The sequence below is a fragment of the Sparus aurata genome, chromosome 5 (genome assembly GCF_900880675.1).
Source record: "Sparus aurata chromosome 5, fSpaAur1.1, whole genome shotgun sequence".
Taxonomy (NCBI): domain Eukaryota; kingdom Metazoa; phylum Chordata; class Actinopteri; order Spariformes; family Sparidae; genus Sparus; species Sparus aurata.
Window position 1 is genome coordinate 14,035,850 of NC_044191.1, and position 15,557 is coordinate 14,051,406.

At 40.1% G+C, this 15,557-nt stretch overlaps 1 protein-coding gene across 2 annotated transcripts; it reads left to right on the forward strand.

Annotated features, from left to right (window-relative positions):
- The first annotated feature begins 4,965 nt into the window (after positions 1-4,965).
- On the forward strand, positions 4,966-12,094 carry slc14a2 (solute carrier family 14 member 2). Of its 2 annotated transcripts, XM_030416086.1 has the most exons (10): positions 4,966-5,081; positions 8,489-8,560; positions 8,683-8,866; positions 9,399-9,588; positions 9,803-9,931; positions 10,128-10,320; positions 10,618-10,765; positions 10,996-11,130; positions 11,277-11,326; positions 11,419-12,094. In XM_030416086.1, the coding sequence occupies exons 1-10, from the start codon at positions 5,058-5,060 to the stop codon at positions 11,824-11,826; spliced, it is 1,533 nt and encodes a 510-aa protein (XP_030271946.1). In that variant the 5' UTR covers positions 4,966-5,057; the 3' UTR covers positions 11,827-12,094. The 2 variants fall into 2 exon arrangements, with proteins under 2 accessions (XP_030271946.1, XP_030271947.1); XM_030416087.1 differs by lacking the exon at positions 4,966-5,081 and having other exon boundaries at positions 8,673-8,866.
- The last annotated feature ends 3,463 nt before the right edge of the window (positions 12,095-15,557 follow it).

The following is a 15,557-nucleotide window of genomic DNA, read 5'->3' on the forward strand; positions in this document are numbered from 1 at the left end:
CTGGCACTCAGGTTTAGATTAGATAGACTCTGTTGATCCCACATCGGGGAAATTCAACAGGTCACGATGCAACAAGTCCAGGAAAAAAGAGTCTGACAGATACGCATAAAGTTAAATAGAAAATAGACATTAACAAAAACCAAAGTGAGTGGAAAGGGATTTTTCAGGTAGTGCTTGGGTTACACAGTCTGATGGCTGAGGGGATGATTGATCTGCTGCTGGAAGAGCTGCTCGAGGCTTCCACAGTCTAGTTCAGGGGGTGAGAGGTGTCGTCCATGATTGACGTCCACTTATCTTTTCCTGTCCCTGTCATAAAATGTTCAAAGTAATGTCCTCTGCACCCCAAAGGACCTCGCCTCCTTAGCAGATGGAGGCGACTTTGGCCCTTCTTGTACAGGGCACCCGTGTTGTCAGTCCGGTCCAATTTATTGTATTATATATATATATATATATATATATATATATATATATATATATATATATATATATATATATATATATATATATATATAGAGAGAGAGAGAGAGAGAGAGAGAGAGAGAGAGAGAGAGAAAATTAAGTATTTCTGATCACAATATCTGCTTGAAAATATGACTTACATGCAATTCCTATGTGACTACCTGACAATCACATTAGTCAGGAAGCTACTTCAAACTTACCGCTGAAGCCTGACATGTAAAACACCTGCAGGAAGAAACATCAATCACAAAACTTGACAGTTTACTCTTGTGTCCAACGTTTGTCCATTCAGTGACACTCCATCAAAGCAGCTTGTGTCTGGAAGGCAACTGCGCAGACAGGTTGAATCACTGCAGGTGGAGAACATGATAAACTGCAATGAGATAACCAAGCTGTGACATAAATACTTAGATGACACAGTGATATTTTCGAAGACATTGTCACTGCATTTTTATGTTTGGGTATTTGTATCTAAACACCCGTTGAGATAATTGAAAGAGTATTAACTCATTAATGTCTGTTGACATATAGCCAAGTGGACCATCATGTGAAACTACAATATCTGTTTTTTAAATGATAATATCTAGTTACAAATGTCAAACCACTATTTAGTGTTATGTAACCATTCGCGTCATCATTATGCAAGTTGATGCTGATGCTGATAAGGGGGCTGTGGCGCACGTGGAAATTGTTAAGGCATCTTCCATAGAAGGACAAGAAGAAGAATCTGCTTTACTCTAACACATTTATTTTGGTGTTTATTTAGCTGTACTGCCCATATCACCGTTTTTTTTTTTTTTTTTTTTTGAAATTATTGTTTGATTGCTAACATGCATTAGTTAAAACTGAAGTTTCATTGTCAAGCCTCTTCAAACTCCGGCTAAGGCTATTTGGACCAAACTGTGAAAATCTTTATCTTAAAACATTTATCAAACAATGAAATAATAATAATTGAAATAAAAAAAAAGAAAAAAGAAAAGCTGATTTCAATTTCAGCAGCAAATGCATGTAGTAGAGATATCAAGATAAAAGGTTCTCCACTTATATAATGCTTGTTGGTGGTGTTTTTGAGGTTAGTGTGTTAACTGTGGCAGTGTATGCCTTTGAGGTCAAACAAGCTTATTTTGAGACACGTATGAAATGTTTTGGTGGTTTGAGAGAGTTTTGGAGGTGAGATGAACTTTTCTGGCCATGATGCATGTTGGTAATGCTAACTGATTGTTAGAAGTTGGAAAAAAAAAGTGTGAGTGGACCAATATATCATAAAAACCAGGGTATCGTTACTACTTCATCAATGCATTGGACATTGAATCACTGCATAAACTATTCCTTAACTCAAAAAAGAAAGAAAAGGTTTTAGAAAATCTAACTATGTCATCTGATAAATCACAAGATGAAACTAAATCGGCTTCTCGCCGAAACGCCTGTTCCTGAAAAGGTTCTGGTTGTTATGTCATCCATGTTTGTTTTTCATTCCTCTTTCAGTCTTACATAATTGTTAAAATCTCTGGCCATCACCATCTTTTTTCTGGCTGCTTCCCTTCCTCCATCAGTGATGACTAGATGTCTGCAGCAACAATCAATGCTGCTCACTAGCTCTGTTACTACACTGTAATTGTTTTTAACGACTAAATAAATGCTGAAGGAACAAACACTTGCACTATCCATCCATAAACGTGTGTGTGTGTGTGTGTGTGTCTGTGTGTGTGTGTGTGTGTGTGTGTGTGTGTGTGTGTGTGTGTGTGTGTGTGTGTGTGTGTGTGTGACATCATGAGATGACAGTGGTGGAATGTAACATATCAGTTTGTTCTTAAGGGATAAGTTCACCCAAAATGAAAATGCAGCCATTCTCACTCACCACTATGCAGAGGGACTGTTTGCTGAAGTTTTGTAGTTCTGGAGCATCAAAGCACAACAGGGTCGGAGCATTTTCCGAATGTTGTTCTCATAGTGAAGCACTTTCTGTTGCCATACAAATACAGTTTGATTGATTCCCTGTCATTAAACTGGCTACAGTTGGTCTCCAAGTTTGAGTTTGATCCTGACACCGGCAATGTTCACTTGGAGCCTGGTACGGTCTGATAGCCATTGTCAGTGGTTACTTTAGCAACGGTTAAAGCCATCTTTTTTTATCAGGAAACTCCATTAATCATTGAGGGTTCAGGCAGATCATCTGGAGGATGTTAGAGGGAAAACTAGAAAACACTTTATCCATAAAATATGATCCAGTTTCACCTAAACAGTGATTAAAGTTATACATGTGTGTTTTTGTACACTAATCAGTGAGGCCTGAGGATTTCTGATGGGTTTTTAGTGTAATCTCATTTGTTACACATGCAGTGATTTAATGAACCAACCGCTCCACCGATGATGCCATCACCACTACCCTCCACCTAGCACTCAGCCATCTGGATAAAAAGGACACTTACGTCAGAATGCTGCTCATAGACTTCAGTTCAGCATTCAACACAATCATCACAATGCACCTGACTAGGAAGCTGAGCTTGCTGGGCCTGAACACACCCCTCTGCAACTGGATCCTGGACTTTCTGACGGGGAGACCATTTACAGAGGGACTATTGACAGCCTCCTGGGTAGCTGCATCACTGCCTAGTTCAGAAACTGCACCAGACTGGGCCACAAGAACCTGCAGCAAGTGGTGAGGATGGCTGAAAAGATCATCGGAGTCACTCTCCCCTCCATCTCAGACATTTACACATCACGCTGTATCCATAAAGCAACCAGCATTGTGAAAGACCCCACCCACCCCTCACATAGACTGCTCTCCCCCCTTCCTTCTGGCAGAAGGTACTGTGGCATACGGTCTGTCACTACCAGACCACAAACTGCTTCTTACCCCAGGCCAATACTCAGAGACTGAACTGATCACCTCTGTTGCCCTTCTGTATGCTGTCGTACGTCGCTGTTTTTGTATTTGTCTGATGCACTATTGCACCTCATGTAAATAATAATGATAATAATAATAATAATCATCATCATCATCATCATCATATAATCACTTTATAAAGTATTTTTGCACTTGAGAGCAGCTAAATGTATTATTTAAAAAAAATAAAAATGTTTGTTTCTTGGGAAACATTATTTCATTGCACCATGTACTGTGTATATGGCTGGAATGACAATAAACCCCTCTTGAATCTTGAATCTTGAATCTATTTTAATGGGTTTCACAGAGGGATTTACATGGGTTTGTAATGTATTCCCATAGGTTTCACATATAATTCAAAAGTTTTCACATGTAATCCTAAAGGTTAAATGAATATTTACAAGGCTTAACATATTATACCATGAAAATGTTTCAAAACTATGTTTCACTTGTGCAAGGCATGCGTTCAGCATATTTCACACCTGATTTTAACATGTTTTAACATGCTTTACAGGTATTCATATGTGACCATGAAAAATGAATGTTTTGTTTCTGTAAGGATGTCATCTCCCAACATCACTGTGGTATATAATTGTGAGCAGGTGCTGCTACCATTTCTACCATATTACTGCGTTGGTAAGCATGTAAAGTTGACTGGTAGGAAAGCAGGTCTTGTGAGAATGTATGACCTGTAACATGTTGATCTCCTCCATCAGGTCCCTGTCAATCACAGCCCAAGTATTTTTCAAACTATGATGATTGGTTTCTTTCAACTTTATGTTTTGTAAGAGATGAACATTCTAGTTGTATTTATTGAATAAATTAAGAAGTCTAAATGGGAATTGTGTGTATAAATTTAAGAACATTTATTTGTATAGCACTTTTCATACAGAAAAGCAACAGAAAGTGCTACACTGTGAGAACAATATAAACAACCCCCCCACCCCCATACATACACAGCAAGCAATAAAAACAGTAACTTAGGTGTCGAAAGGAGAGCATGCCTGCAAGTTTCAACGCCCATAGGCTTACACAATAACAGTGGTCTATTGGCAAAAATATTTTTTGGACTGCAGGGGATTTTTAAGCTGCAAGACCATGGGTGGCTACTTGGCAAAACTGGGAGCAAGGCTGAGCAGCGCCGTTGTATCAACTTCTATGATACATTCATGATATGCTCCTCCATCTGTATACATAAAATGCTCATTCGAATGTAAAGAGAGCACAACAGTTCATAGTTTCAGGTGATTATACTATAATCAAAACATAATTATATATATTGTGATGCATTTCTGCCAATAGATCCTCCTGATTCCCCCCTAATCCCTACTAACTGGACCATTAAGCACTAATTATAGTGAGGTCCAAGCTGGGACATTGACCTCGTGGTCTGGCAGTAACAATGATCCATGTGGAGTGCACAGTCTCTCAAGTGACTTACTGTAGCAACTGCTGATCAGGTCTTGCCTTCTCATCTCAATATTGTCAGTGCAGGAGAAAGGAAATTGTTCCTGGGTCTGTGCCTAGAGAGACTTGGGTGTGGTGAATATCGTCACCGCTGTCTGCCTGTGATTGTTGTTGAGCTTGAGCAGAGAGAGAAAAGAGGAGGGGTTTTCTCCTCTCTGGTGCTATAAAAGCCTTCAGTGGATGTCTCTGTTGTACAGCTCAAGAAAAGCTGGCAACTCTACAACCTAGGCTTATTTTGGGACATATGCCTGGATTACACAACACAAAGGTAGGAGCGCTTGTAACTTAAGAGTCACTAAGGTGTATAGGACAGTAAGACATGATTAAACTTTAATAATGTCTCTAATCAATTGAGCTAATATTGAAAAAAGGTGATACTGCAGGTGCAAGAAAAGGATGCAATTCTGAGATTATTGGCAATAGTGGAGCAATGCACATCAATCAGCCACAACATTAAAACCACCTGGTATGCACTCTGCAAGTTCCTCTTGTGCTGCCAGAACATCTCTGATCCGTCAAGGTGTGCCGTCAAGTAGCATCCACCTGAATGCCTGAACCCAAGGTTTCCAGCAGAATATTGCATAGGAATTAAATGATCAGTGTTAACTTTCGTCTGTTAGTGGTTTCAGTGTTATTGCTGATCGATGTAATGTCATGACGATTATTATCAGTAGGTGATTTGTTAATTTTTAACGGGGGGATGGCCCAATGGGAGCACCACCCTGCCTCGACACACCTATGTACACCTCCCAAAGGACACCTTTACCATAATCAGTTATCTTCCTTCTTTTTCTACAACAATTGTCTTTTTATAACTGGATTAAAGTAATACACCTTTAAAGTGTATGTAGTGGACTGAGTTTATCCAGGCAGGGTTCCTCATGTTTCTCACAATACACTTCAAGCAGAGTAAATTTAAGTTACATGACGCACATGAACCCTTGGAATTTTTTACCATCTAAATTCCTCTGGATGAATGTATTGTACTTGGCCCTATGCCATGTCTCCCACCTGAGCACACTGGATGGAGATGAAGAATGGGAATTGGATGAGTGTGTGAGTGAGTGTGATAGACAGGACAGCAACACACAAAATTATGTTGTTAGGGCTGGAGTCCACAAAAGATAGGTAAGGCACAGTTGCCAAGTCTGCTTATTATAAGCAACTTTGGGCTTGTTTTTCTGTAAAGTCGCTTATAAATATTGGTAGTCACGGGTTGCGGGTTTTTGACCTTGTTGTTAAAGTGTTCCTCTTCCTATTGTATTGCATGTCATATTGTTTTGAAGTATTGGAACTAAAACAAAAAAGGATCATAACATATAAAAACAATAATAAATACAATGATATTTCTGGATTCAGGGTTTTTTTTTTTTACCACAAATGGAGAAGTCACTTGTTTTGGGCACGTTTTCATAGGCCCGCTTGCTTGTTTCTCTCGCGATATCTGGCAACACTGCAGTAAGGGGCAGAGGTGAGCTCAAGATGAACCAGATAAGGCAATGCAAAGACCAGGAAGAGAAAATCTGATTCAATACTCTTTGGCATTGCCATGTTCCATGTATGCACCTGGACAGGTTTAGGCTGAGCACCATAATGCGTCATTGCATATTTGTCTGTTAGAGGACATAAATAATCCTACAAGACCTAATTGAATTGTTGTCTAATTATTTCACATACCATCAGAGTAGGGAAATAACACAGACACTACACCCAAACCACAGGGCCTCTCCCTGGTCTGATGTAAATCTCCTATCAGCTGGTTTGTAGATTGTCATCATGGATTATTAACAACTTTAACAGCATCGTTATCCATTGAACGACGCTAACAATACAGCACAGCAAGCTAGGAACACCAGTCACGCTTTCATAACAGAGAAATCGAGACGTTTGAGTTAAATTGACGTGACTGAGTCTAGTCGGAGGGGTAAATCGTTCATTCACTGATGTCTACATGCTAACATTGCATCTCAGACACTAGCTAGCCCAAAGGGAGCACCACCCTGCCCCGACACACATATGTACACCTGCCAAAGGACATTGTTACAGGACACCCTAACCATAACTGTGACATTTCTAATTCTAATCTACAATTCCATTTCATCCAGTTATCTTCCTTCTTTACCTATTACAATTGTCTTTTTATAACTCAATTAAAGTAATACACCTTTCAATTGTATGCAGCCGACAAAGCAAAGACCAGGAAGAGAAAATCTGATTTAATACTCTTTGGCATTGCCATGTTTCATGTATGCACCTGGACAGGTTTAGGCTGAACACCATAATGTGTCATTGCATATTTGTCTGTTAGAGGACATAAATAATCCTACAAGACCTAATTGAATTGTTGTCTAATTATTTCACATACCATCAGAGTAGGGAAATAACACAGACACTACACCCAAACCACAGGGCCTCTCCCTGGTCTGATGTAAATTTCCTATCAGCTGGTTTGTAGATTGTCATCATGGATTATTAACAACTTTAACAGCATCGTTATCCATTGAACGATGCTAACGATACAGCACAGCAAGCTAGGAACACCAGTCACGCTTTCATAACAGAGAAATCGAGACGTTTGCGTTAAATTGACGTGACTGAGTCTAGTCGGAGGGGTAAATCGTTAATTCACTGATGTCTAAATGCTGACATTGCATCTCAGACACTAGCTAGCTATTGTTACATACACACATACACGTTTTTGACAGAGGGAATGGCCCAAAGGGAGCACCACCCTGCCCCGACACACATATGTACACCTGCCAAAGGACATTGTTACAGGACACCTTAACCATAACTGTGACATTTCTAATTCTAATCTACAATTCCATTTCATCCAGTTATCTTCCTTCTTTACCTACTACAATTGTCTTTTTATAACTGAATTAAAGTAATACACCTTTCAATTGTATGCAGTGGACTGAGTTTATTCAGGCAGGGTTTTCTCATGTTTGTCACAATACACTTCAAGTAGGGTCATTTTAAGTTACATGACCCACATGACCCCTTGGAATTTTTTACCATCTAAATTCCTTGAAGGACACACAATGAACATTGTGCAAAATAGTAGAGCCTGACCGACTTATTTGTAGGCCGATTTTATCAGCCAATATTAGCCTAGCACAGATATATCAGTAACATTTACTTTTTTAACATAAATAGCAAATTTACTATTAATATCAAACTGTCAGAAAAAACTAATCTCTGAAAAAACTTGAACATACTGAAAATAAACAAGTGCATCTGATACAGGTTTCATGCCGCCCTCCACACAGCATCATACCATGAATGCATAAAAAGAACAAGATTCATAGTGGGAACGTTTCAGAAGCGGAGCCCTTTGCCTGCCCGACTTTGTTGATCTGGTAATCTTTAGTTTTTATACAATTGGTAGTCTGCACAGGGTGTTTTATTTTGAAAATTGTCCGGATGCTCTATGCCATTTCTGTGTCTCTGATTTCCTGTTGGCGCGATATGCTCTGTGCAGCTTGTTGAAAAAATGTTTTTTTTTTCTCAAGACATGAGATTTTTTTCACAATAGTTTGTCATACAAGTTTATAAATTGATTATACAGTTAAGCATGCAGTAAACAGAAACATATGGATTTTCCGTTACTTATAATACATATGGATAAACTTAATGTGCTCCGAAATTACATCTCTTCATCTGTTTTTACAGGATATTCAGAAGAATATCAACTGTTCCACTCCTGCTGCACTGTCAACCACCTCTCCTGCCACCACTCTCATTGTGAGTCGGTGTTCATAGTTCAGACATATGTTGAAGTGAAAGTCTATTTGTGTTTTTTAAATGCCTCAAACATCTCTTGTAACTACATTTTCTAATTCATTTCTCAATAATGGTGGTCGAAGGAGCTCTACCCCCTGATGGCACACCCTAACTTGCCGTCTGACCATGACAGCACCCAGAAGGACAGGAAGGAGAAGGGCCCCATGCAGCCAGCTCCCACAACCCTTCAGAGGACCAAGGCCCACTTCCTCAAGGGAGTCTCCTACTTTTCTGGAGACATGAAGGCTTTCGGAAAATGGATGGAAAGTAAGTCAATGTGAATTGTTTCCCAACGCACAAAAGCATGTATAGACTTGAGTACTCTTTGTATGATCAACTACTCCACCCCAAACTCAATAATGCAATCATTTGAACAACTAAAATAAATGACATTCAAGTACTGAATGTACTGTTTGACATCTATTGTATGTATGTGTATGTAAAACTGACAAACTCATGACAGGAACCGGTAAGGGCAGCTGTAAGTACAAACAGGCTATACATTAAGAACGACATGCCCTGTGGAAGATTTATGGTCATTTGTTCCAGTAGAAAAGCTTATAATCCTTGTCCATACAGGACATGGTTTCTGTGACACTGCATTATCTATTTGTGACATAGTGGTCCCAAGTGTCTCTTTACACTATGTAGTTTAAAATAATACAAAGAATGTTCAGTATTGAGTGTGGTCTTGCTCACGGAAAGACTGCAACTTGCATAAAATTCAATATGAGGCACATGAAGCAGTTTCGTCCAAAATATCAACGATTTCTGTCTGTTCTCTCTTTCCATCCTCCAGAGCAGTTCTTCCTGCTGCAGTTGCTCGACTGGGTTTTGCGTGGTGCTGCTCAGGTGATGTTTGTCAACAACCCCCTGAGTGGCCTCATCATTTTCGGAGGCCTCATCCTGCAGAACTACTGGTGGGCTCTCAACGGCTTTGTGGGCACACTCTTTGCTACCATTTCCGCCCTCATTCTGCGACAGAGCAGGTTTGAACACTCAGTTATTGTGAATACAAAACTGATTTGACTTGACTTGTTTATCACAACCGAGGGGTTGCATAACTGTATGTATGAGTATGCTTTGATGAAATGGCTTGATAATATTCGTTTTGGCAGTAGACAGGCACATTCTTATGTTAGATGGTTTTACACTGTGTTGTACACCAGTAAATATGTATTCATATAAATGACTTTTCCATAGGGGTGCAATTGCAGCAGGGCTCTATGGTTACAATGGCATCCTGGTGGGTCTGCTGATGGCTGTGTTCTCCAAAGCAGGAGACTGGTACTGGTGGCTCCTGCTACCCAACATCTTCATGTCCATGATGTGGTAAGCAAATTGGAGGACTAATGGTTAAATGATAAGGTAGATTCAAATCACAACAAATGAGAGGTAGATGTGAGAAAGTGGATAAATTAACCAAACCAAGACACATCAAATGTCAAAACTGATCAGTTTACTCAAATATAAACATATAAATGTGGATTAAATCTAATACTGATTATGTTTTATCCTTGTCTTTCAGCCCGATTGTGTCCAGTGCCCTGGCATCGATTAACAGCCGTTGGGATTTGCCAGTTTTCACCCTGCCATTCAACATCCTGGTGTGTCTTCACATGGTCGCCACCAGCCACTTCAACCACCACTTTCCCCAAGTCCTCATTGAGCCTCGCTCAGAGCTGCCCAACATCACCTGGGCAGAAATCGATGTAGCCAAGGTCAGTGACAGGCCAGGATCTCTCTCTGAGGGCTGATACTGTATGCTTTAGACTCTGTGCACTGTGACACACCAGTGTCAGAAAATGTCCTCTGTTTGCATGTGATCTGCGTGTCTTTAGAGTTACTCTAGTCAATATACGTCTGTTCAGCAAACAGATGGATAACAAAGATGGCAACCAATCAAAGTTTCTACTAACGAGCAAGAGGTCATACATGAGTGCTAAAAACCTGCAGGTGTAACCTACTTTTGTATGCATCTTCCACTATGTTTAAACGTCCTCTGTTTACCTCCCAAGCTGTTCATGTCAGTGCCTGTGGGAATCGGCCAGGTCTACGGCTGTGACAATCCTTGGACAGGAGGAATCTTTATCATCTCCCTCTTCATCTCCTCCCCTATCACATGTGCTCATGCTGTGCTTGGATCTGCTGTGGGCATGGTTTCTGGTGAGATGACAATCACTACCTTGGCAGGCAGGGCACATGATAACAGATAACTTCTGTAAACGTCATTCTGCCTCACCTTAATATACAGCACAACTTATTTTTGCTTTTTAAAGTAACTCCATGATAATTCCCCAAAATATTTGTTAAAGGTGCAAATCAACCAGGACTTCGATAACACAATCTTAAACTGAATGACACATTTTTGATGGCTGTGATTGATCTTTTTGCAGGTTTGGCTCTGGCAGCTCCTTTCGGAGACATTTACTTTGGCCTCTGGGGATATAACTGCGTGTTAGCCTGCATCGCTATTGGGGGGATGTTTTACGCACTAACCTGGCAGGTGCACCTGCTCGCCATCACATGTGGTGAGTAGACACCCAGAAGATACAAATCTGCGAGTGACAGGATGATAACATCTTATGTAATCACATGCAATGCCGGAAGAGAACAACCAGATACTTTTAATCCGTTACAGCACTCACACAAATGTCATCTCTTTTCTCCTCTGCAGCTTTTTTCTGTGCATACCTCGGCTCTGCCATTGCCAATATCATGTCCAACGTAAGTAGACATTTTCTTTTATGTCTGTTTATATACTGGCTCATAATTAACACAAGTAACTAACTGCAGCTTGGTATATTTCTCATCTACAGTTTGGTCTGCCAGCCTGCACCTGGCCTTTCTGTCTCTCTGCTCTCACTTTCCTCCTCTTAACCACGGAAACCAACAGGATTTTCAAGCTGCCGCTGGCCAAAGTCACTTACCCCGAGAAGAACCTGGGCTTCTTCTGGAAAATGAAGAAGCAGGAGAAAATGGAGAAGGCTGAGAAAGAGAGGAAAGAGAAGGAGGAGCAGCAGAAAGCTACAGAAGAAGAAATTATACTAAACGAGAAGGAGAGACTGAGGCTAGAGCTCGAAAGAATGGAAAACGGCGAAGAATCAGGGGGTAAAAATGACGAGACACTTGTCAAAATCCATACAAGTGAGGTGGAAGCACTGGACACTGCAGGAGAAAACAAAGAAAGTAATGTAACAGAGGTCACTCCTGCTGATTATGTTTAATGTAGAGTGCGAGAGCGAGAGCGAGAGCGAGAGCGAGCAGGCTAGAATCCAACACACTAATGGCACCTAAATGAATGATGAATGTAAGTGAGTAAATGTTCATATTCTTTGAGACTTGTTGCACTTCCAATTAAAAACTTATGGCAGTTCTTTCTTACTCCATTGATGTTTTAACTGGATGATTTGTTGGTGACACGTTGCACACTGCACAACTTTGTTATGATGTGAAATGTATAATTTTTTTAAATAAATGATTTTCTTATCATTACTCTTGGTGTCCATGGTGTGTACATATTTATATAGTTACTGTATGGTGTGATACAACAGCTGCATGTAGAGGAACAATTCAGAGCTCGTCTAGTGCCAACGTAAACGTCTGTCTCCAAAATAGGTCATTAGCTTTGACATTCAAAATGTTCCACTGATCCTGTTTACAAGCAGTAAATCTCTCTGGTACAATGACACCGTTTGGATTGCATAATGTAACATTCCAGTGCTTAATGAAGCATGTAGTTGGATGCTTGTACAGTCATAAGGTGTTATCTAAAGTCATCCATTGGCCCAGCATGTTGAGCAGATTAAGTCAAAAGATGGCACGGTTATCACTGACTATAAATCTACACGTGTCTGAAAGCCACAGTCACCTAGGTTTGGTGGATGGACAAGGCAAAGTGATTAATAAAAAAATACTACACCACTACAAAATCAAAAAAAAGTTGAAAAATACAGGCTCAACTTGTGCTGATTAAACAGTGTGAGTATTGCACAGGTGTGCTGGGACGGTGTCAATAAAAAGGCCACTCATAAATGTGCAGTTTTATCACACAACACAATGCCACAGATGTCACAATTTTTGAGGGGTGTTAGGCCAGTTCGATAATTGCCAAATCCTGGAAAATCTCATTGAATGTGTCTCATGGTGGTAGAACGAAGACTTGATAAACCCAAGGTTCCTGAGGTGAGACTGGCTAAATAGTCTGGTGTGTCCGACACAAGTACTTCCTGTTTCTTTATATCTGCATTTAAAAGTAACACAAGACAATCATGCTCAAGAGCATATAGTTTAGAGGTTAAAAAACAAAAGGTAAATGTTTTTTCTGAGACAGGACGTAGGAGTTGGTCATGGACCAGCGAGCAGGTGGAGGCTGGAAATGATGCCAGGAAACTTTCTCTACTTGAACAAACATATCACTATCAACATCTTTCTTTTCTCTTTATTACAGGCCTCCACTGACTGCTTTTGGGTTAAAGTTTTGCTTCTTGCTTCTACTCATTAACACTTCCAGCATCCACACCCAATCATTAACTATAACACCGCTTAACATTTTACCTCATATCAGATTTTGGTTTATTTGCAAATATGAGCAACCTGGTGCAAGCAGGGCAGCATGGGAACTTATCAGGGATATTGAATTTCAGTGACCTCATACAAATCTGCTCTGATTCCAACACTGAGCCATCGAGAACTTAACAATCAACCCTGGTCATTTAATCTTTTAACCCTTTTTGAAGGGTTAACAAAAGTAGGTGGTATTCGTGAATCCTTTTTTACGACCATCACATAAACTCAAAAGCATATGGTGGTCAAGCTGCAAAGTAGGCTACAGTCACTGGAAATAGAACAATGGTGCAATGTGACAGCAGAGGGTTTTATACAGTGAAAATATGTAACCTTAACCTTCTTAGAAGATTGCCTTGTTTCTCAACCCAAGCATGTGAGATGGAGAATGAAGGTATGCTTCAAAGATCAGATAATTGCGTGCAGCACAACGAACCAGAAGATTCCAGCAACTTTCAGCAACTGAAAAGTCTCTGATCTCTGACTTAGAGAAACTGACAGCAGTATGTAGTGTCTATGAATAGTTTTCAGCTGACTGTATGATCACGATTGCATGATTTATGATATTGTCACACGTTTTTGACCTCTTGCAGCACCTGTTGCCTCAGGCCTTTTTTAGAAGGCAGTTTTTAAAAGCAATCTTTTGTTTGAAGACTGTGGTAAAGCAGGATCCAGATTCCAGCTCAGCAGAGTCAAAGCCCCATAGCTTTTTCATGATATTACGCCTGTTCAACAAATCATTCAAAAGGTCATGCAAGGTTTCGAAGGAAAATCCACTTCAAGAGAAAAAAAATGGAATTTCTAGACCTTAGTTTAATCAGCTTTAATCTGTACACTCATAGGGCCTCTCTTGCACATTGTAATCTTAACATGTGCCAGCTGGGGATGTACATGCGGGCTGTGTTCCTATCCAAACATCTCTGTTGTACGCAGGACATCAGGAAGTCTTAGACTCAGCCAGCCTTAACAGACTACCTGTAGAAGGGCTGCTTTTTTTAAAAGTGGTGCGACAGCCAGAAAGATTTTCACTTGGCAGATTTAGATTGGATTGGATCCAACATCTCATGATGAGATGGCACACTGTCAAATGACCCAATTAGCATCTTTAAAATGTCATTATTATTTACAGATAATCCAATCATGAAGCTTCATAAAGGTCTGTATCACAAAGGTCATTGCTGCACCTCCAGCAACTCTGCAGTCACAGTCTTTAGAGCACTGACACTTACACACCAGTTTACACTAAAGCAGACACATTTCCATCCCATTTCATTCCACGTGTCCTCATTTCAAGACTTCCTCCACAGTTCTTTGTGTACAAGTGATCAAACATGTGATACATCATCTCACTGACAAATGTACACCCTGAAGCCCAAAGGGCTGAAGTTGCTGATGTATAGTTAGAACTATGTATCTGCATAGTTCTAATGGTTGACGTGCCTCAAACAAGGGTTGGGGCTGAATGAGGCCAAACAATTCATTAATTGATTGCTCATTTGCTATCTGTGCACGTGCGAAAGACTTTTGTCACATGCAGACCGACAAAAGGCCTGTGTTTGCTGCATAAGGTGCGTGTAAGGTAAGGAAGTGCATTTGCTCAAGTACTGCATTCAACTTCAGTTTTGGAGTCCCCTTTATTGTATTGTAAAGTAAGCATTTCTTTTCATTTTTGGTGAGCTGTAAAACTATAATTGGGTACAATATAAATACCAAGGCTCAAAAATACATCATCCAAATATCAGTTTGTTGAGTCTTCTAAGCAGCATCCCTTTAAAAACTTTATGCTAACATGGGAATGTGGTAAATGTTTGAACAACACTATTTTTAATGAGCTCAACCCTTCTATATGCAAATCATAGAGGGGAGGGGGAGCGCCAGTCTTCAGGATGAGGGTTGAGGAGGTGCGGTGATCCAACTTAACAGACTGTGGTCTGTTGGTTAGGAAGTCCAGAATCCAGTTGCAGAGGGACCGAGGTCACTGATTTTGGTGATAAGTTTGGAGGGGATGATGGTGTCTAATGCTGATCTGAAGGTGGGAGAGGGCAGAGTGAAGCGCCATAGAGATGGCATCTCCAGCACTCCTGTTCTGCCGCTAGGCGAATTGGTAGGGGTTCAGTGTGGGTGGTAAACTGGTTATGGTTTATTCCAATTATGGTTGTGGTTATTCCGTTATTAGCCAAATTTACAATATGCTTTATTTCTTTGTCAAAATAGTCCCTTATTTGTAGATATCTGAAATGATCCTAGTTATTTAATTTAAATATATATATTTTTTTTAATCTTCTGGAAACTCAGGAAATTCACGTTTTTTTTATCATTGTACAGAGAGGGAATGGGTCGATATGAGAAAACTGGTATGTTTTTTTTTGTTGATTTTTGGCACTAAAGCATT